The sequence below is a fragment of the Mercenaria mercenaria genome, chromosome 1 (assembly GCF_021730395.1).
Source record: "Mercenaria mercenaria strain notata chromosome 1, MADL_Memer_1, whole genome shotgun sequence".
Lineage (NCBI taxonomy): Eukaryota > Metazoa > Mollusca > Bivalvia > Venerida > Veneridae > Mercenaria > Mercenaria mercenaria.
In genome coordinates, this window is record NC_069361.1 from 92,510,443 (window position 1) to 92,533,619 (window position 23,177).

General features: G+C 35.1%; 2 protein-coding genes across 3 annotated transcripts; both read right to left on the reverse strand.

The window, feature by feature from the left end:
- Positions 1–2,861: 2,861 nt before the first annotated feature.
- On the reverse strand, positions 2,862–5,793 carry LOC123530300 (snaclec coagulation factor IX-binding protein subunit A-like). 2 transcript variants are annotated; one of them, XM_045311073.2, is made up of 5 exons: positions 5,618–5,793; positions 4,812–4,900; positions 3,960–4,050; positions 3,482–3,710; positions 2,862–3,084 (listed from the first exon to the last, which is right to left on the reverse strand). In XM_045311073.2, the coding sequence occupies exons 1-5, from the start codon at positions 5,673–5,675 to the stop codon at positions 2,988–2,990; spliced, it is 564 nt and encodes a 187-aa protein (XP_045167008.2). In that variant the 5' UTR covers positions 5,676–5,793; the 3' UTR covers positions 2,862–2,987. The 2 variants fall into 2 exon arrangements, with proteins under 2 accessions (XP_045167008.2, XP_045167013.2); XM_045311078.2 differs by having other exon boundaries at positions 3,473–3,710; positions 5,618–5,782.
- Positions 5,794–14,060: 8,267 nt separating this feature from the next.
- Positions 14,061–22,800, reverse strand: LOC128548598 (snaclec salmorin subunit A-like). The gene is made up of 5 exons (XM_053523935.1): positions 22,683–22,800; positions 16,206–16,294; positions 15,930–16,020; positions 15,520–15,748; positions 14,061–14,229 (listed from the first exon to the last, which is right to left on the reverse strand). The coding sequence occupies exons 1-5, from the start codon at positions 22,735–22,737 to the stop codon at positions 14,061–14,063; spliced, it is 633 nt and encodes a 210-aa protein (XP_053379910.1). The 5' UTR covers positions 22,738–22,800.
- Positions 22,801–23,177: the final 377 nt, after the last annotated feature.

Consider the following 23,177-nt stretch of genomic DNA (forward strand, 5'->3'; position numbering starts at 1 on the left):
TAACAGCCTTTTGAAACAATAATGGAATTTTAGGATCCTTGTCTTGTCCCTGAATAAGCTGTGACATCGAGCTATGACACTGGTCATTGAAAAGAGAATAATCAGAGAAGTTGTCTGAGTGTATTAATTGAACAGACAGATTTGAAGAAACAGACTTACCTTTGTGTATCACTTTACCACATAATTTAATAAATGAAAAACTAACTGCCCTAATTCAAAAGACTTTTGCCAGGGAAAATGCTACCTTTCTCGCTTGCAATTTCGATAAAGCATTTTTACTAGCTGCATTGTAAAAGATTATACTATGCGGACCTGTGTGACGAAGTTTGTTAAGCCTTTTCCTGTTTATTTACCAATATTTACGTCAGGTTTAGGGATGCAGTTTTCAGACAAGTAATTGGTATTCCCAAGTGAACAAAGTGTGCACCCCTTGTGGCAGATTTATTTTCATATTGTTATGAAAGAGATTTTATATTGGGCCTTTCTCCAGATACAAAAACAAACATTATTACTGCCTTTAATAATACATGACGCTATCTTGATGATATTCTTAAGGAGGCCTTGTTACGAGGGTAAATTCAAATTAGTTAAACCGTAGCAATGTATTGTATTGCGTGTAAGTTAATGTTTTGGCTGCTACAGTCTTAAGTACGTTTTATCGCTTTCCTTTTGAGTACAAGTTTTTTCCAGATTTGAAGTACATGACCCTCCAAAGGTATTTTATATTGAAAGAAGAAGGTAACACTTTTCAGTGTATTTCGATTTCCCTGTTATCCGTAGAAGTCTACGTAGTTGATGATTTTATAAGTATACGTGTAAACTTTCTAAAAAGAAGCTTACAATGTATATGTCGCGGGGCTCGTGTTTCCATTGTAACGCATTTTCTCTCATTTTACAATTATGTGTGATAACGGGTTTTTAGATTTAAATTTCAGTGCCATTCTGTTAATAAACAACTTGGAAATTTTAGGGTAATAATATTAGCAGAATACTCAACACTTTACCTGATACCCTATTTATCTTAAAGTAACCATGGCAACAGAGACGTTTAAAATATCTTATATCTTGCCTTTTATCGTAATTTCTTTGAAAAATAGTAATCAAAATTACTATTCTCGTTTAATTATATTTTCAAAATATTTTATTTCTAAAGTAAGTAATATGTTCGTGTTATTTGCATTCATTTAAACAAATTTCAAAGCTTAAAATACTTACAGCAGTACTCCTCATCTGACATTTTTATGGAAAATTCATTGTACTTGCAATATTGATCATTATTCAGACAGGAAGACTCATAAAATATTTTGGCAAATAATGGCTGTTTAAAAATAGTTCAAATAACAAAAATGCTCAGAATTACGCACTTTCAAGATAAAAGCTATTAATTTTGCGCGTTAACTGACACGAAACGTCATGCCGTCGATGACTTCACTTTAAGGCACCAATGTTTTGTAGCGTTTCTGCGGTAATTTATTCGTTATTTCAGCATTATTCTTTTATCATTACGACACATTACTGAATATCAAAATTAACGCAACGCTAACGTTAACGCAATTTTATTAATTTAAAGGCGATGATAAATGTTCTTTCTTTGCCAAGAACTAGCACTAAATATCCAGAACCGTTATCAGGGCCTTTAGAAATAGAGCAAGTGTTTCAATCAATATAAGTTTAAACAAAGACGGGCTTTATCATGCCAGAAGCTATGTCAGGACATTAGTATTTTTTAAAGTTTCTTTTAACCAGATAAACCTTATACCCATGTGGCAACTTCGGACAGGCCATTACATGATGGCAACTCGAGGATGTTTCAAAGATGAAGATTATTTTTAACGGAAGTGGTAAAATATTTCCTGACAAAGACTCGTCGTTTCAAGGAAAACTATTGATACTGCTTTAGTGTAATATTAAACGACTTCCAAAGGATCTTCTTATATATTTCATTTCCAACTAATCAATGAAATTATTTAAACTATTTACCATTAAAACAGTGATACATACACAGAACAACTGTTAAAGAAAAGAAAGAAAAGGTGCCACTATTTAATACACGTCGGGGTTTTGAATTTTGCGAAAATGTGCAAATTACGTATCTCTTCAGTAGCTCTTTGACATGTTCAGGTCATTGATAATGCCTATTCATATTGTTATATTTAATACTTTGATCTTTTTGCTTCAATAAAGAAGTTATTCTTTCTTATAAATCTTACTTAAAAAATTGCACAATCCTGTCGTGGGTGCAAACAGCTGGAATCAAGGCAGAGAACCAGATTACAGTGGGGGAAGTTATCAATATTTTTTTTGTATGTGAGAGCAGTGAAATATTTCACTGTCTCCATGTTTGATTTTAGCGTCTAATTTTAGGAGACTCTAGCTAGCTTTGAGGTTTTAGCTTATTTATATTAGTTGTAATTGTAATTAGTTGTAAAATACAAAAGTACCTAATTAAGCTAAATATGATAATTTGAGCCGAAACTCAATGTGCTTGCTTATTAATATTTGAACGACATAACATCATTTCGCAAAGTATATATCCCACATTTGTTAAAATATGCGTAATACTGGAAACATATAACAAGCATGAAAAGAGGGACCTCCGTGGCCGAGTGGTTAAGTTTGCTGGCTTCCAATCACTTGCCCCTCGCCGATGTGGGTTCAAGCCTCGCTTGAGGCGTAGAATTTTTCATGTAAGACAGCCATCTAGCCTTACGGAAGGTCGTTGGTTCTACCCAGGTGTCCGTCCGTTATGAAAAAATACCGGAGGAGCACCTGAGATTTTCAAACAAAGGTGGATGGCCGCCATATGACCAAGAACTATTACGTTAAACCCAACGAAAACAAGTCAAGCATAAGAAGCACTATTGCTTGTATATACACTTTCTTTTTTTTATTAGTCTGAAGACAGAAGAAACTGGCCTAAATCCAGTAATTAAATACACTGTGGAAACCAGTCCAAACTAGTTGTACTGTCTGAAAATATGCACGTGCTATAAGCATTCCTCGTCATCACTGTCATCGATATAATCATACTCATAGTAGTAACCTCGGTATCTGGAATACTTTCTAGTACTTATTTTTGTCACTCTGAAATAATAGTACATTTATTTTCGAACTGATTAGAATAATACTAGAAGATAGTCTTCCACCAAGATTTCATGCTAGTTTTACTACTGTACATATGCAAACTACCCAGACAGGTGAATAACATTGTCGTTTTGCCTGTTTGATTCATGTTCTATTTCCTGTATTCTTATATACTCATCTTTTCAGACTTCTGTACAACTTGAGTATTTACGTGCCTTTATCTTTAGAGAAGACTTTGATATCTGGCCATATTAATGTAATTTAATAACACATGTGAATATCATTGTCGTTTTGCCTGTTTAATCTTGATACTGAAAAATTCATGTCGTTATTCCTATATTTGTAGATACTTTTCTATTATAAATTTCTGCACACCTTTAGTACTTACATGCCTTACCCGGATGCATAGCAGACAAAGTTCATCTTTTCAGAACACGCGACTGTCGACCAACGATAATCTTGCTCTTCGGACATAAAGACACAGTTTTGAATTGAAGTTTCGTTCTCGGTTGAATCCGAACTCCAGTTTTCATAATCTAAGGATTTGCGGTCTCGCATTCTTTTCCAGTCCTTTGGGCTCAGTAAGTCATTAAAATCTAACCAGTATTTCCCTGGAAAAACTATCCCTAGAATTTAAAGGTAAGTTGTTTTATTTAGCAAATGTTCAGAAAATCTATTATTATGAAGCTGAAGAAACGGTTCTGATGGGAAATAGGTTTCATTGAATCTTATACTAATACAATTATTGATGGTATTACATCAAGTGAACTAAACACTTCTGATACTGTGAAATCTATTTGATGTCATAAACAGCCAATAGACGATTAATATTATAATATAAACCAAGATTCAAAATAATAACACAACACACTGACCTTTAGAACGACGCATTGGTCCTTCTGCAGCTACTTGATTGATTGCTGACTCCAGAGAGAGCAGCTGTCCACCTAACACAGTGCAGAAACTCTGCAAATATAGATCCATATTGATATACTGGTAAAACTATTTGACTCAAAAATAATAAAAAAATTATGGGAAACAGAAAGAAGACACTGAAGATACTATTACTTTTATATAAGTTGAATTAATCATACTGTTATTAATTTGTTAAAGTAAGCTTGCCCTTTTCGTTGTATGATTTGTGTATTTGTATTTAAATTATAAGAAATAAAATATGATTAAATCAAAATACTGTAATGTCGAACATAGTCTTATTATCAACGCTAATTTTTGGAGAAAAACATGCGATCTGGTGAAAATTAATGACAAATTGTCAAATACAAATGAAACCATTAGCACTGGGGATATTTTTAATTGGCAAAGACATAAGAAAGAACTTGCAGTATTTATTTGAATACAATTTTCGGTAATATACGAAATCTGTTTAACTCAAGCACACAAGTCGTCATGGTAAGCAAATAAATAGTTGTCTTAATTGTTCATTTTAATCATGGATAAACTAATTCAAATTATATATTTTAAATCAAGTATTAAAATAAAAAAGTGGAAAACCACAGGTCGCCAAACACGACTTAAACGAAAATGTTGCAGGCTCGGTTTGATTGAGCCTGTTCATGGACGGTAGACCAAAGTCTACAATCTAACATTTAAGAATAAAATTCAAATGTTTCAGTCACGAAAGGCTAAAAAGAAGGAAACCACTTCCTCGTAGATGTAAAGGTTCAAAATATAAGTATTAATAAGACAGAATAAAATACACAACGCACCCTAGCATCAATCCATGTAACATTAAGACCAACGACAAGATAGCAGCCACCAGAATGCCGACAGTATCCATCAGGACAAGACCCTACACCTGAAGTAGTACAGAATAAGATTGTTAGTTTTTTATAGATTGAAGAAACGGAATTACGGCAAATGCATGTATGGCAATCGTGAATATGTTTATTTTCAATCGGCGAATACAAAAGGAAACTCTCCTAACTTTTCCGACATGCTGTTACGAGTTTCTTAAGATCTGCTTTTATATTTAATTAACCGTCACAACAACAGATATGGCGGTCTTAAAATGTTTATCCATACTTGGACTCATCTGTTGCTTTTTTTTATGTATAAAATAGTTCCACTTAAACTAGCGCTAGAGGACGTGAGAGGTATTGCACGGCAAACTAATGCTGCTATTATTGTGCTTGGTTGCAATATAATATACTTCAAAAGTATTTTATTATAGATTTTTTTTGCTAAAATGCGATGATTATTTTGCATTTCGCCTAAAAGTTTTCAATGATATTTTTGGTTTTCACAACAAAAGTAAAATGGTGAATAATGTGAACGATCCTGTTACAGGGTATCGAATTTTCAAGCGTACCAAAGTTTCTGTCATAATTCTGCCAGAATTCTTTATTTTATATATTCAGTAATGTAAACCCTAAGACACTTCTGATGTGTAAGCGCCTTGACTGCATATGCAATGTAAATAAAATTTGAATTTCTTGTATGAAATACAGAAAAGTTGAATCTGATTAAAAATTCAATGTTTAAAACTGCTTAAAAAGATACTAAAAGTACTTACAAAATGTTACAAAAAGTCCAAAAGACAAAACTTTCAACAGTCTCGATAAAAGCGGCATGATGCTCCCTGTTGGTTCTGCGGTAGAAAATGTGTGTCTAACCTTGGTTGTTTTCCGTCCTACCGGTGTATAATACTAGAAGTTCACAACATTTTCAGAAAATGGTAGATCTGCATTGAATTATGTAATTCAATTCCACTTACATGTTGCAGCCATGTGTTCCCTAGCTTAAAACATATTTTATGTAACATGTACTAAACGCTCTACAAATAAAACCACTAAAATTCATGGAAGGGTTGAGCGAATATTTCTGAAGCTGGCATGCACATAACGCACTGAAACCCGTACTTACCTACACAAAGTCAATGACTGTTCCAAGACCGTGTCCTTATTTTTAATTGTTTCTTGTCCGTATGATTTATATCTTATGTACACTGTACTCTTTTTCTTGTTATAATTAATCTAATTTAACAATTCGTATTATAAATATACGAGCATCTTGCTGCTTAGTACCTGAAACACTATTTATATTTTGCGTATGATCTTCTTTGGGGTGTGTGGCACTTGCTACATTTGCTGTGCTCAATGTTCTCAAAAATTTTACACTTAACTTTATTATTTACAAATGTTTGAAGCTTATGAATAAATCATCGATCTATCATGATAGATAAGTTGGGAAAACCATAATCTTAACAACTTGAATCCCTATTGCATGGCTGATCAAATTTAATTTTAATTTTTTCGGGTAATCATTTGACAGATGTATTTCAACTACTATAGTATTTTTGTATTATTTCCAGTTAAGAGTATAAAGTTATACTTTGGCCTGAGGCTGCGAAAAGGGCCATGTTGTGAACTACACTAACAGAAGCTTTTAGACTAGTCCTTGATATCTTGAGTATAGACGGTGAAATCAGTACATCTTCACAATGATTCTTTTCAACACTTGTGATGTCATACACTTTTAGGATTTCAAAAAAAAGTGAAAAAGAAAAAAGCAACATGCCTCCTTTGGGATCATGGAGTCCATTCAATATATGTGTAATAAAGTTCCGCTTAAGCCGGTGCTAGGGGGCGTGAGAGGTGTTGCACATTTCATTACCTCTCATGAACAGACTCAATCAAACCGAGTCTGCTATTATTCTTCTTGGTTGCATTCTTTGCTTCCAAAGGATCTTTGTACAGATTTTATTAACTATCACAACAGCAATCTTAAAGTGCCGTGTGGCGGCTGTAAAAAGTCTCCTCGTACTTGGATTCAGTGTTGTTATATTTGCTGGTCATTTGGGATCATGGAGTCCATTCAGTATATGTTTAATAGAGTTCCGCTTAAGCCGGTGCTAGGGAGCGTGAGAGGTGTTGCACATTTCATTACCTCTCATGAACAGACTCAATCAAACCGAGTCTGCTATTATTCTTCTTGGTTGCATTCTTTGCTTCCAAAGGATCTTTGTACAGATTTTATTATACTAAATTTATCTTTAATTTTAGTTGACTTTTAGTGTTTTCTTACAAGCATAATTTAGAATATGTGCAATGTCAGTGTACATAATATGCACGTGCTATGATAACAAATCAAATTTATGAATAAAAATTCTTAAGGTCCTAACACAACTTGAAAAATCAGACAAATGTAGAAAATGCAATGTAAAATTTCCTGCATAGATAACATTCTACGATAACAATTTAACCATTTATAGCAGAAACTGCAGACATTACTGTGTTAGTAAACAAATAGAAATCATTAAGCCTGTGCTATACCAAACGAATGATCTCCCGTTTCCGGAGAAAATAAAACAATTACGCAATAAGAAGTAAATGAAAAGAATTTCAAAGTTTTAATTGTGTGTTATGTAATATTCTAACAAAGTCGCAATTAATTTCATTATTAAACACAGAAGATTGAAACTGTATATGCACTGTTTGTACGTCACATTTGTTACGTCTTGGCGCCAAACGTCAGAAGGGCGAGCTGGAATAGAAAATCACACAGAATAGACAAATACTTGGTGAATATCTTCAAAGATGTAGATAGTTATCCTGTTGTTACAGCCGGAGAAAAAAAATCGTTCACAGAATAATATTTGCTGTGGACATGCGTTCAAGTTTTTGAACATTTAGCTATATACCAAAACTAGTGCACTGTTCCATACATCACAATGGATAGCTCTGTAAAGATATAGGCATACATTTATATGTTGATTAAATATCTCGAAGAGGATGCTTACACAGTTTCATTTATGCCCATTTTATGTTAAATATAGTATTATATCATCAGAATTTTGTAACGTGTTTAAATGCAATCACGATTTCTTATAACAACATTTGCTTCCAAGTTAATATCTAACTTCTTGTGTCAAGGAACTGAACAGATTTTGTCCATTGACTTTATCAATTCTGCCTACATTTCTTTGTTCCGGGGCTTTGTGTCGCTCTTGCCGTCGGACCTGATCGCTCTGTATTTGTGTATTGTAGACAATGAATTGGCGCCTTTGATTGTCTGCCGGTCAGACAAAAACTGAACATATTTCTGTTATTGTAATTAGAATGTTTTAACGAACGGAACCAAACTTCTGAATATTGATCTTCCTAGTCCTTCCTAGTCGGTCGGTGTAAACAACTTCGATGCGATATTAATTCATTTTAATAATTGTAATGTAATGGCTAGATATTTCTTTCAGAGATTTAAGATTTAAAAAATTATCATTCAAAACTTTACATTTCATGAATTATAAAGTCAGACAAGATTGTGAAATCTTCAGTAGCTTAAGGGTATGAACATGTACACATAAGTGAATTCTTTTCTACGTATCCTTATTAGTGGTCAGGAAGTTAGATAATGTGTCTTCTGTGTTTTCCTGTATAATTCTATATAAACTCAATATACTCTGTGGTCGGGGGAGCAGCCCAGATGACGGGCTAGGGACATATGGTCCCGCTCTCAATAAGCATTATTGTTCCTTCTCTTGAGAAGGAATATTTTAATTCGGTAAATCACACTTGACTGAGCTACTGATATCGAAAGCTGTTGTCATTACAAGCTGGCCAATTAAACTCCGTGACCTTAAAGATAACCTCTGAGGTTAAACTATTCTTTCCTAATTGAGGCCGTTCCGTGGATTACATATGACTAAACTCGAGGATGATTGATTGATTCTTTTATTTCCTCCATTCTTGAAGAATATAACATATGTACATTCAGTCGACCAGATAGACATATATCAGCAAATGTAAATGTAAACAACTAAATATTTTCGTTACCTTCAAATGCATGGTTAATATGTGAAAACAAACCCCACTGCGACCCCCTGATAATGCACAACAAATTCACGCATCGAATCGTATTGGATTGACCGGGTCAATGTCTTATTGCCGTATTTACTCTACTGAAAGTGGTAACACATTTAATTTGTTGTTTGATTTAACAATTTATGTTAAATAACTAGCGTAAATACTTACTTGACATTTTTTGGCAGTATAAAACAGACATTGCAACCAAAATTTTACAAGATGATCATTTTATATTTATATAGATGTGCCCTAGAAGGAACTTTTGCTATGCTTTAACTTGTTAAAAGCTAGTTTGAAATACATTCATAATTAAGAAATGTTGTTAATAGTGCAGTAAATAGAACTGTTTTAAAAGGCTAATTGAACATTGATTATATCTTTGAAATTCGACTGAACATTATAAGTAACTGTGCATTGCTTTTCGTAGGAAAAAAAAAAGGTTAGAACTGTCATAATAGTATTGTGTTTTAAATCCAAACTTCACAATTTTCTATATACTGCGACCAAACTAATATCGTCTTATTTTTTAATTTTATAGTGTAGTAGTAAACACGCATTTTACGTGATTACCTATTTCCATTTTTGTTAAGCATATATTTTTTTCCATTCTAGTCCAAATAAAAATCAGCCATTTAGTTTAATCTAACATTAATTTGACAGCCAGGGACGGACCGATTTTTAATGTTTGTAAACTTTTGTATTATCGCACCTTTGCAAAGTTACTGAATGTATCTCAATGTACTGTAGTATTATATTTCTTGATGTAATTATAGTTTGCTGTTGTATATATATTTACATAAGTATCTGTATGTATATAGGTTATAGATCATTTATTGAACTTCTAATGCAATTAGGTTTGCCGGAACGGAGCGTAGCGTAGTGAAGGCAAAACTTAATGCGTTAGAAGTTCAATAAGTGTATCTATAACCGACTTATAGTTTAAACGCCCCATTTCATTTTACTGACAGGTTAAAGAAACAAAAAGCTCTCTCTGAAGTAAACTAAACCACGCCTTCTTCAGTCTCTTGGAATTCATTGGCTAGTTTTATCTTCACTCATGATGGAGAAGTACATGTTTACTACAACTTGATACAAGGTCATTTTAGTGCCATTAGCAAAACGGCTATAAATACATACTGTAGTAGACGGCGCACTTATAGAGTAGTTTGTATATCACAATATTATATTCTTATTCAATGAAAATATAATATGCAGGTTTAACTCGTAATGATCTAACAGTACTTTTTTTTAAAAAAGCAACTACAAGTATAAAAAAAAGAAAAAAAAGTAAGTGCACCCTGGTTTATTTTTAGACCAGTAGAGGTAATTGATTGAGAGTGGTAGGTGCAGAAAAGTCAAACTTGAACTATGAATGTGCAGCTTGCATTAAAATGAAGCTAAAAAAAACAGAATTCGATATTTATATATTTGGTTCGTTTATGACATAGACACATTATTTCTTGTATGCAGTCCCTGTTTTGGTGATTGCTCCGCCTCCTTGAATGTGGGAAATCTATAGTAGGCGGAACAATGAATACTCAGTAATTTTGAACTACTTCATGATTAAGTGGATCAAATTCTTCAGTTATCAACTAATATGAAATAAGTTGATTACTTTTTCGAAAATCCCTCGCTTGTCATTGGATAAAAACAATGTTTGAACTATAAATTATTGTCTTGATGTACATTTACCATAATGTCTTGTGTGATAATTGCAATAAAAATATGATTAAACGAAAACTTATTACCCATGACTGGCGTGTATTTCCAATACACAGGAAAATTCTTACAGCACATGTTGATCAGTTCAGTAATTGTTTGTAAACGTATTCGAAAGACCTAGGACTCTTTGGTGTTTCTGTAGTTACAGTGAGCAGAACAAATCAAAGGAAAACATTCTCCTAACAAGGAAAGTAGCGGTTAAACCAATGGAATTCAAGAAACAATACCAGCAGAGAAAGATGACAAAATTGAAGCTGATGAGACACAACAGGAATCGTAAAGACATTTACTGACCAAAAGGAGCTTTTATGATGACTCATACAAGACGTAACTGCAACTGTTTTACTTCTATAACAATTATTATGCGAGTAATATTTTATTCAACTTTTAATGAAGAAATAAACTACTTATTATGTCTTTAATCTTTCATATCGCTCCACCTAAAGAACAAGAACAATTGAATAACTGAATGATGAATATTTATAACATTATCCCACTTTTAGTCGGCCTATTTTATTTGTTTACGGATGGGAATTTAGTATAACCTTATATAATAATAAAGGGTGTAAAAAACTCTTTCCTATTGACAATAGCAAAACCATGGAAAGTAAGACATACAAAGTTTTCAGTCATATAAAATGTTGAAATGCTGACATATTTTTCAAACTGATATTTGTTAAAAAATAATTCCTTGATTCCAAGTTTAGTCAAGTTTGAAGGGAGTTCAATAAATTCCCAGAGACGTGCTCTGTACTTTGCGATCTTAGATTGCTGAAATTTGAAAATATTTTGGATAAGAATATATTGAATATGAATTCTTAACTTAACAATATCAATGCTTTATTTATCGTTTCGCTTGAAACGTTACTTCAGCTAGAGTAACCCAACGTCATATCAAACGTAAATAAACTTTTAAGTCGCGATTATCAAATGGTTAATGTCTCTCGCAATTATATGTACTTTACACCTTTCTACGAACAAATGAAATCCAATCTTTAAGATGATCCATATGGAATCCATATGGAAGCAAAGAAAGGCTACGAAGCAAAACATTAGCAGAATCGGTTTGATTTCACCTATTCATGGGAGGTAATAGAAATTGTAACACCCCTCATATAAAAAACTGTAACACCTCTCACATACCCTTCCATCGGCTTCAGCGGAATATGCGGAATTCTGTTACATAGATATTGAATGAACACACCCCTCCCATACCATTCCATTGGCTTCAGTGAAATATGTGGAATTCTATTATATACGATATTGAATGGACTCCATGATTCCAGAGGACTAGAAAATAAAACAACACTGGAAACCATATCATATCATACTCCTGTGGTATTAATGAAAAGGGACACTGACATGTAGGCCGTATCAAGGATTTCTTTTAGACGTTATCGTCTCCCGATGTCTGAGTCTGAGTCATGACAGATAACCTTCACTCCACTTTTTAACCTCCCTTTACTCTGATGCAGCATACCCGTTGTCTTTTTCCTGGATCTTCGATTCAAAACACAATGTTATTGTGGATCCCAAACACAACACTCACCATACCAATGTCTTATTAATTGTTTGGCGGTATTGGCGTAACGCTTTATTATATTTATTATATTTCAGGTATTTAGGATCATGAAGTGCGGTAAGCAGTATTTCAGAGTAAGCAAAACAGGGAAAAAAGCCACAAATTTTGCCTGATGACGTCACATGACGTTGTCATAAGGAAAAACATTTTATCAGTACTTGTAAAAAGAATAAAACCATAATTTTTAATTTAAGGTAGTTTGATAAACCGGAATTAATGGCGTAACGTCATTGATCCGGAAAACGTAGAATAAAGCCCGGATTCGGCGCAGGGAAATAAAAATCATTTTATAAATTATGGCAGCAGGTTAATGCATTTGTCATAACGGCAACGTTACTATCTTTCTAAAGTCAAAATATGTTGTTAAAACATCTGACATGTTAGATAATTCCGAAAAATGTTTTAAAATTAGCTTGAAATGTGCGCATCTCTAATCGTGGGCAAATATCTCAAAAACAAGTTCATTTTATTTCACCATATTATAGGCAGTATGTTTATTTACGAATGTAAGAAGTTTCATTAAAATCTACATTGTAGAAAGAATTCTTTTCGCGAAAAGATTATCAAAATTTTGATGTTCCCATAGACTCCAATTATCAAAACATGTATGAGGTTAAACTTATTTTCAAATAAGACAAGTGTAGCCAAAAAAAATATTAAAAAAAAACAACAACAACAAAAAAAAAAACAAAAAAAATACAACGATAAGTCTTTTTTATTTGCCAAAATTTATAAGTGAATTCTGAAGTTTTGAAAAATCAAGGTTAAATGAAATTCTACATTGTAGAAAAAGTTTGTTCCGAACGTACAGAACTACCTTAAGTGTCAACTAAACAATTCCGCATCTTCATTATGTAATACATTTATCGCTTGGTGAGGATGTGTAAAAAATGCTCCGTATTCAGCACATGTTTGGTCACCTAACGACCAGTACACTATCTAATTTGATAATGCAATGACTACTAATTCAGTGTAAGATCCATGTTGCTGCAATCCCAAAAGGATGAAGTTTATTCTCATCTTGCCTATCCATGCCCTCAGTAGTTAGACCATAAACGTCTAATGTATTGATATCAGGGACACTGGCCGTATGAATTACTTTTATACAGTCGCCGTTTTGGTTACTAGTAAAAGAGCTTAGCTCTGTAAAGAATTATCAGTCCCCTACTGGTTGCGAACTTAGTTTGGGTACGATAGGATTGCGCTTTTCAAGCCGTCATTCCATACGTCTGCACTTTCATATCCGGTCAATAAGGGATTTAAATATGTCTTGGTATGAGCAACACATTGACTTTTATTTGAAACATCAAGACCACATTTGGAGGTCAAAAATAAAGTTCAAGGTCAGTATGACTGAATGTTGTTTATCTCTTAAAAATAAAAACAAAGCAACAACGGATTCTAGAATAATTATGAACTTTATATTCACATTCGAAATATTCAGAATCACTCCGCTTTAGGGTTAAGGTTAGGGTTAGGGGTTAGGGTTTCGGGTTAAGGTTAAAATTGGCCCTACCCTGAGTCGAACTTAGTTTTACATAGAGTTATACACGGAAAACCTTTAACAATCTTCTTGTCTTGAACCACAACGTAGCATTGTCTAGTGGACCTTTACCAACTGATACATGTACAGATAAGATGAAAAAGTTTAAGCATATTCATTCACGTTTTAACTTAAGTTTCCTCTAAGGCAATATCATTTCTTTTTATTCTGAAAATTAAAATGTGTTCTGTTGTGGAAAGGTATTTGGCAACCAATAACAGAAACTGATCTGAGAACTTTCTTCTATGAGTAGCTACACGATATTCAAGTATGAATAGGTTTCGCACGATAGCTCTGAACAAATGCATTATTTCCTAAACCAACCGAATGGATCAAAGTGAAGAATATCTTCCTCTTTCTCAATATCCATAACGTGGTCTTTAGGAGTATTCGTAACGTCAGGTACACTGTCTTCTTCAGAGTGATCTTTGAATCTCTGAATATTGGAGGACTGAATGTTGTCTGCTGATACAGACCTGAAACAAATTTACGTTTTAACATTGCATGAAAGTAATGTTTATGATTTTGATAAGATGTCAGTAACAATATTATTAAACTCAAAATATATAATTCAGATGCGTGCTGTGGTTCTACTGAATTATCATTAAATGCGTAAATGTAAGTACTGGTTTCCAGTTTATAGTTTCTGGCATATGCATTGTTTGATTTACGTGGGAAAGCCATTTCTGGATGATTATTTTGATTGTGCTGAGTTTAACGCCGCTTTTCAGCAGTATTTCTTTTATGTAACAGTGGGTAGTTAACTTCCCCCGTTGAATCAGAGGTTGAGGGCGAATGATTTCAGGCACAATATATTCTATGTAATCGTCATGCGATCCAGACAGACCTGCCTAAGCTCTCTTTTTAAGAAATAGTGTAGAAGATAATTTTTAACCACGTTTTTGAAAGTCGAAGATTGGTGATGTCGTTAGGCGTATGGATGGATGGATGGATGGATTAATTGCAGTGTCAAGATTTGGTTTCCGTTCAATAACTTTCGTTTGGGTTGAGATATTAAAATGAAACTTGGTGGCTTACAGTAAGACCACGACTGAGATTGAATTCGGGGTTAGTTGAATCAAGGTCAATGTCATTGTTACTTGTAATAGAAAAAAAGCTTTCGCTCAACTATAGTTTCGATTGAGGGATTGAATATGGGGCCAAGTTCAAGGTCAGTATAACTGAATGTGCATACTTCGAAAATTACACCGAGGCGCAGTGGGCTGAGGCGTTGGGCCATTGTACCTTCAGTGGTAATTTTGAGCGCGCGGACAAGGTGTCGTTTTTTTGCCAGTCCGGTCTTGGCTTCTTTTCTTTTTTGTAATAAAAACAGAGCAATTTGGATGCCATAGGGCTATGGCTAATGGTCAAGGTCGCAGTTACTAAAATAGATTTTATTTGCCGGAATCATCATCACAATTGCGTGTCCGTTCAATAACTTTAATTTGGGTTGAGATACTGAAATGAAACTTTGTCCATACGTAGCTTATAGTAAGACCAAGGTAATTCTGTTGCTTTGTTAATACATGTTTCAATGTTATTTAATATCTTTGTTTATCCTTCTTGGCATGCAATTTCGCTTCTTTACATCCAATTATGGACTTTCGCTATTATTGTACTCATCCTGCATAACATTTACAGTAAAAACTGCTTTCATAAATTTTAACTAAGTTACAGAATAGCTAAAATGTTTGAAAATCCTGATTTTCTTGGAATTTCCGTGGCTCTTATGTTTTAATAATTTTGCATATATTCGTTGATCTTACCCTGATGCATAACAGACAAAGTTCATCTTTTTGCCGCAATGCTCTGGTAAGCAACGGTAGTCCAGATCTATGTATATACAATTGTGGATTGCCTGTTCAACTTCAGTTGATCCTAGTGCTTGATGAAAGTTTTCGTATACTAAGGCGTGAAGATCTCGCATTCTTTTCCAGTCCTTTGGGTTCAAAAGGTCGTTGAAGTCTAACCAGAATTTTCCTGGAAAGATTGTACCTACAACAGATTCGAAGCGGTATCATTTATGGATGGCATCGCTTAAGTACATTTCTGCTATGCTGGACATTTCAGAATGTTCAGATCTGGCAGGCATAGAACCGATGGTAATATAAGAGAAAATAAACATTTACAGAAACTAAAATTGGGTAATATATGTATTATTATAGTTGTATCATACCGCTGAATTGACTAACAGCTATTTCTGTGGCACGCTGTGTTGCAGACGACTCTACAGAAAGCAGGTTTCCGCCTAATACTTTACAGTAGTTCTGCAAAGAAACTGTTTTACTTATACATGTACATTGTTTATATTTAAATTGAAAGAACGGCTTAAATATCTATATATGTTATGGACGTTAAAATATGTTACAAAAGTTTACTGTGCATAAACAATATTTGAAGCAGAATAGCTTTTCACTATAAATATTTCAAAAAACGAGAATAATAAGTAAACCCTAGCATCAATCCAGGACACATTGAGACCAATAACAAGGTAACATCCACCAGAATGCCAGCTGTATCCGGCAGGACAACATCTGGCACCTATAAATATAGAAAACGTATACTAGGAAAATTAAAACATAATAGCAAAAATAAATAAAAATAAATAATAAAAAAATTAAACGTACTAGAAACGGAAACATGTCGTCAAACTCGATAAGATAACAGATACAAGTAATTCAATTTAATTTTCTTTACGTCAGTATCAATAGGGCGGCTGAGCATGTTATAACACAAGCTTAAACTGTTTCAGGACAACCGATTTTAGAAGACACTTATTCTTTCCTATGGGGCCTTGCTACTTGCTACAAGTACGCGCACATTTTAACGAATTGAAATATCAACCTCAAAAATATCTGTGTCAAGTTTTACTATATGTAACATCCATCATTTGAAGACTACCTGGTTTGTTTTCCTATTGAACAAAAAGACATTGTTTGTTATCATGTTACATTTCACAGTTTGAACATCACAATTGTTACGTGAAAGCGTCAAATGTCATAGTGGCACGTTGGAAAAGAAACCCGCGCAATATAGGCAAACATTTGGTATGTACATAATAATCCTGGAAAACGTATTAGACTCGAAATAGTATATCTGAAACAGTGATAGTCATTCTTCGTCGTTTAGATGTGTATTATTACATCACTCGGGATGCGACATCGTGATAAAAGTCATTGGCATTTGAACTCATTCAACGACAAATCAGTTTGGGATATATTATTTCTTACTAACCTGTTACTATTATACAGACAGATACAGTAGCGTTTCTATTCCTTTTGCAGATATATAAATATTTTATGAGTCTTTACCATATCTCTGTTTCTGCTCAATATGAAACTTCGTAAATTTATCTGAGAGGTAATGCATTTTCCTTCTGAAATCGGTTCACAGTTTGGGGAGAGGGTGGAGTGGTGATTGGGTATAAATACGATTAGTCTCGGTGTTCCTAGTGGATTACTTTTCAACTGACTTTGATTTTAAATCGAAAATATATCTGGCCACCTGCCGTCACTGGGCGTGCCCCTATGCGTTGTTTTTTCTGCTTGTCTGTTCATTTGCTTTGTGCATGCTTGCGTGCGTGTAAACTGCGTTGTTGGAGCGTAAACTTTCCTGTTGAATATTCATCCTTGCTTTTTCCACACCCCCTAACACTCCATTCCATTTCTCTACCCTTATCTTTTTACGTATTTTGCATACTATTTATGATTAAGATGTACTTGTTGTTTTATTTTTGAATCAGTCCGTCTACTTTATTTTTCCATTACAGTTTCTTTTTTGTTGTGGGCCTACTTCACGATGCATGGCACTCTGGCTGTTTTGGGGTGCTCTGTGTGTTGCGGGCCAACTTTACCATGCATGGCACTCTGGCTGTGTTTGGAGTGTTCTGTGTGTTGCGGGCCTTCTTTACGATGCATGGCACTCTGGCTGTGTTTGGAGTGTTCTGTGTGTTGCTGGCCTACTTTACGATGCATTGCACTCTGGCTGTGTTTGGGGTACTCTGTGTGTTGCGGGCCTATTTTACGATGCATGACACTCTGGCTGTGTTTAGATTGTTCTGTGTGTTGCGGGCCTACTTCACGACGCATGGCACTCTGGCTGTGTTTGGAGTGTTCTGTGTGTTTCGGGCCTACTTCACGATGCATGGCACTCTGGCTGTGTTTGGAGTACTCTGTGTGTTGCGGGCCTACTTCACGATGCATGGCACTCTGGCTGTATTTGGGGTACTCTGTGTGTTGCGGGCCTACTTTACGATGCATGGCACTCTGGTTGTGTTTGGGGTACCTTGTGTGTTGCGGGCCTACTTTACGATGCATGGCACTCTGGCTGTGTTTGGAGTGTTCTGTGTGTAGCGGGCCTACTTCACGATGCATGGCACTCTGGCTGTGTTTAGGGTGCTCTGTGTGTTGCGGGCCTACTTCACGATGCATGGCACTCTGGCTGTGTTTGGGGAGCTCTGTGTGTTGCGGGCCTACTTCACGATGCATGGCACTCTGGCTGTGTTTGGGGTAATCTGTGTGTTGCGGGCCTACTTCACGATGCATGGCACTCTGGCTGTATTTGGGGTACTCTTTGTGTTGCGGGCCTACTTCACGATGCATGACACTCTGGCTGTGTTTGGGGTGGTCTGTGCTTCCAGGAAATCTGGACATCTGTATGTACTCAAATTTATTCGTCACGTTAAATAAAATTGAGTAAATGGGATACGAAATACAGTTGAACATTCTGTTAACATCAGGCAAAGCAATATTGGATATAAACGCGTCAATTTATGGCAAATATTTCATTTTTTACAACTTGTATGCAAATGAATTGATATACATGTATCATTACATCTGATTTAATATGGTGGTTTCTATTGTGATACCCGAATCATGACTTTCTTCGTCCGATGTGCACTTTGAGTTCGTGTTGTAATTCATGTAAGACCAGAATCTACATCATGTATTTACAAAATTAAATTCTAATGATTGTAAAAATCGATTATAAACTCGTTAACCACAATTTCTTCAAAGAACTGTTTGATGCATTTTATCAAAATCGTTATCGACTTTTATTCATATCAAAAATAGGCTACATCATTAGAAAAATGGCGAAGTGTTGTTACGCTATAAAACTACATGTAATTAATATTTAGTTATTTCGGACCAGTGGAGTCACTGAATATATACCAGGGCAGACTGCGATGTATGAAACCTCATGTGACATCAACACGTCAACGTTTTCAATCACGTCATCGTCACGTATGGAAGCGTTACGGAATATAGGGTTAACGCACGTGTTTTCGTGTAACAACATCTGCAGAATCGCGAGGGATTGGTTGTTGCACAAGCCCGAAGTGCGAGTGTACCAACATAGCCCGAGGGATTCTGCAGATGTTGTTTAACGAAAGAAACTTGTATTATCACTATTCTTGCATAAAACACAACGACGTGCTGAACACATCAAAAATACAAGATAGTAAAGCTGACTTAAGCTAATCGAAGTCTACCGTTTCGCGTTGTTATGGGCACATGTTTTATTTTTGCCTTTCCGGAGCCTACAGTGACTTTGTATATTTTAAACATGTTGAGCGGACATTAGCATTTCTTGACGGTAATTTCTTTTCAAATTTATGTAAATAAGTGTTACTCCCGCTTACTTCGATATAGTCGGTATAATTATAATAAAAAGTTTAGCTTTTCACGGCACCACGGCATCCTGCCTTTACACAACGTACAGGTGCCAAGAGGTGCTGACTGACCACAATTCTGCGTGGTTCATGCAATCCCTTGCGCTTTTTAAATGTTCACATGGTCGTATAATACAAATCGATATACACATTCTTCATAATTATGTCTTGAAAGGAAACCTCTATACTTATTTTTTTTTCAAATCAACTTTAAAATGTTTCCTATGCACCTTGCCCTGTCTCGATCAATTTGAAAAACACAATAATTGTGTGGTGGCATTAAACATACTCAGTGCTAGCGGGCAATGTTTTGTTTCAAGTAGACTAGCTCATCTACTGCTATGATATTTTTTGTGCGCCCCCCCCCCCCCACCCGTGAGTGGTGGGGGCATATATATTTGGTCTTGTCCGTGCGTCCGTGCGTGCGTCCGTGTGTCTTGGCCAACGTCCTGGGGTCTATGAGCTTCATTACGTCCATGTTTTATATGAAACTAGAAGAAAACCACCTAATTTATGTGGAAATTAGCCCCTAAAGATCAAAGAAAATGCCACATAAACACCATACGTTGGCACGTCCGTGCGTCTGTCCGAAGTTCGTGACGCGCCTAGCTCAAAAAGTATTTGATATAAATTGCATGAGCCTTTATCATGATATGAACTTGCGCACCTCCAGTTTTTCACCTGGCTCCGCCATCTATTTCCAGAGTTATGGCCCCTGAAATAGTAAAAAATGCATTTTTCACCTTGTGTCACGCCTAGCTCAGAAAGTTTTTGATGTAGATTCATGAAACCTTGCATGAGTCTTAATCATGATATGAACTTGCGCATCTCCTATTTCTCAACTGGGTCTGCCTCCTATTTTCAGAGTTATGGCCCCTGAAATAGTGAAAAATGCACATTTTCACCTTGTGACGCGCCTAGCTCAAGAAGTATTTAATATAAATTTATTAAACCTTGCATGAGTCTTTATCATAATGTGACCTTGCGCACCTTCTATTTTTCATCTGGGTCAGCCACGTATATCTAGAGTTTTGGCCCCTGAAATAGTCAAATATGCACATTTTCACCTTGTGACGCGCTTAATTAAAAAACATTTCATACAAAATTGATTAAACCTTGCACAAGTCTTTATCATGATATGAACTTGCACATCTCCTATTTTTTGTCTGCCTCCGCCCCTTATTTTTAGAGTTATGGCCCCTGAAATAGTCAAAAATGCACATTTCCACCTTTTGATGCACCTAGCTCAAAAAGTAAATTATATAAATGGATGAAAACTTGCATGAGGCTTCATCATGATATAAACTTGCACACCTTTTATTTTTTGGCATGCTCCTTTCGTTATTTTTATAGTTATGGCCCCTGAAATAGTAAAAAAATGGACATTTTCACTTAATTATGTGCCTAGCTGAAAAAGTATTTGATGTAAATTCATGAAACCTTGCAAGAGTCTTTATCATAATGTTACCTTGCACACTTGGCATTCTTCTTGAGAATCTTAGCGCTTATTACAGAGTTATGGCCCTTGAAATAGCCAAAATAGTGGATTTTTTGTTTGTGATGCTCATAGCTCAAAAAGTATATGGCCTAGAATAATTAATCCTTTTCATAAAATGTTTGTTTAGGCTATACCCCGTTATCACTGCAAACATTTGAATTATTTCCCCGTATTTGTGACAAATGTACCAGTGGAGGGCACTGCATTATCAGAAGCTGCTAAATGGCGCCTATAATATCAAAAACAACAAGCATTAATTTACAAACAAACTGCTGACCCTATTATCAATTAACATATCTAAAAGGATATTTGAGTTCATGCAAAATGGTCTTGAGAGTATTTTTTAGTTTTACCTTTGAGTGCAGTCAAAAATTTAATATCTATAATAAACAGTCTTTACAGTAATCAGGGCTGTTATATTTCGATCTTCTCAGATCGTTCAGCACGACTTTTATGTTGTGTTACTGGTACGGTTTAGTTTCTCAGCTTGACCATTTCGGCCTGGGTGGTTCCAATACTCCCATATGTGGTTCCAATACCCCCGCTTTCATAGCTTTGGGTATTATATAATCACCCCTTGGATATGGTGCCTGTTTTTTAATTTTGTCTTTTGGCAGTTCCTGTGATATACAGTCTCCATAACCTCAGATCCCCTTTCTAAATTCCAGTTTCTTTAGTTCTGTCCATTGTTTTCTCGTTTAGGGCAAACCCATTATTTTATCTGGGGACCATGCGCCGCTTTTCATGGAATTACACGCTAGTGTATTATTGAAGATGCCATGTTCACCGCCGTATGAACACATCTGCGGATGTCTCTAAATTGCTTTTTTAGCATGTGTAAATGTTGAGTTCTGCTCAACCCGGGGCTAGAGGGCGTGGACGGTAACATGGATTTCCACTACCGTCCAAGAACAGGCTCAATCAAACCGAGCCTGCAACATTTTAGTTTTTATCGTGTTGAGCGACCTGTGGAGTTTCCACTTTTTCTATTTTAAAGGCTTTTCTATTTTAGCCTTAGCATCTGTTAGTGCAATCATCTTCCGAACAAATAAAAAAGTCTGATGAATATCAATCTAGTAGTTCATCTGTAGATGCTGATTATTTTTCTCTATTAATGTCGAAGTGCAGTCAAGTGGAACCATTTAAACCAAGTTGAAAAAATCGACATAAGGATGGGTCTGGTCAATTTTAGTTAACATCAATCAAGCGGTTCTTGAGAAAAAGTCATCTAAGGCTTCTTCTATTTTAGCTCTTGTGACCATAAAGTGCATTTGAATAAACTCGAGACATGTCCATATGTAAACCAAATTTGTTGAAGATACATCCAGTGGCGCATGAAAAAAGTCTTAAAAGCTTTTCTATTTTTAGCACTTGCGGCCCCTTAATTCATTAAGTGAAACCATTTAAAAAATGAAAGAGGCCCATACCACGTTGCTACAAACAAAATTTAGTGAAATTCTGACCAGGAGTTACAAAGGAGAAGATGTTTAAGTAAAATGTTGACGCCGACGAACGGCGGACGGAAGACGATGGTCGACGGACACAGTATGAACATAACAACTCAACTGAGCAAAATGCTGAGGTGAGCTAAAAATAGAATAAACATTGAAATAAACAATACAATGGGTGAATCTTAAAACTGTTCTTGTCATTAACATACAACATGATTAAATTTACTTTATTTATTATAATGTCATATCATATAGTAAAAGCTGACAATTTTATTATGTTATAGGAGTAAAGAAAAGATAAATACACACCAAATGTTATGAAATATCCGAATGCGATGTATTTAAAAAGCACAAATTTTAACATGTTTCTTTTAGTTTCAATGCTTTATATTCATTGAAGGAAGTTGTCTGTAAACTTCGACATGTTTATTTTTTGTATCTGAGATAAAATGTAATGTTAAAGTAAACAAGAGAGTCATGATGACCCTATAACGCTCACCTATTAAACTTGGCCTAGGAATCCTCAAGATAAAGATTCTGACCGAGTTTCATGAAGGCATGGTATTAAATGTGGCCTCTTCAGTGTTAAAAAAGCTTTTCCTTTGATTTGCGTGGTGACCTAGTTTTTGACACTACATGGCCCAGTTTTGAACTTGGCTTAGAAATCGTCAAGATAAACATTCTGATCAAGTTTCATGAATATAGGGTAAAATGTTGCCTCTATGTTGTTTACAACCTTTTCTTTTGATTTGACCTGATGACCTACTTTTTGACAGTTTCGATCATTCTGTGCAAGTTTGCATC

Excerpts from the sequence above, each read along its gene's own strand:
- LOC123530300 (XM_045311073.2), bottom strand. The coding sequence starts at position 5,675 with ATGCCGCTTTTATCGAGACTGTTGAAAGTTTTGTCTTTTGGACTTTTT. Across the intron at positions 3,711-3,959 it reads ACCAATGCGTCGTTCTAAAG|GGATAGTTTTTCCAGGGAAA; the intron begins GTCAGTGTGTTG and ends TTTAAATTCTAG. Across the intron at positions 3,085-3,481 it reads TTTGTCTGCTATGCATCCGG|AGTGACAAAAATAAGTACTA; the intron begins GTAAGGCATGTA and ends CTATTATTTCAG.
- LOC128548598 (XM_053523935.1), bottom strand. The coding sequence starts at position 22,737 with ATGTTAAAATTTGTGCTTTTTAAATACATCGCATTCGGATATTTCATA. Across the intron at positions 16,295-22,682 it reads CGGATATTTCATAACATTTG|GTGCCAGATGTTGTCCTGCC; the intron begins GTGTGTATTTAT and ends CTATATTTATAG. Across the intron at positions 16,021-16,205 it reads TGTCCTGGATTGATGCTAGG|AACTACTGTAAAGTATTAGG; the intron begins GTTTACTTATTA and ends GTTTCTTTGCAG.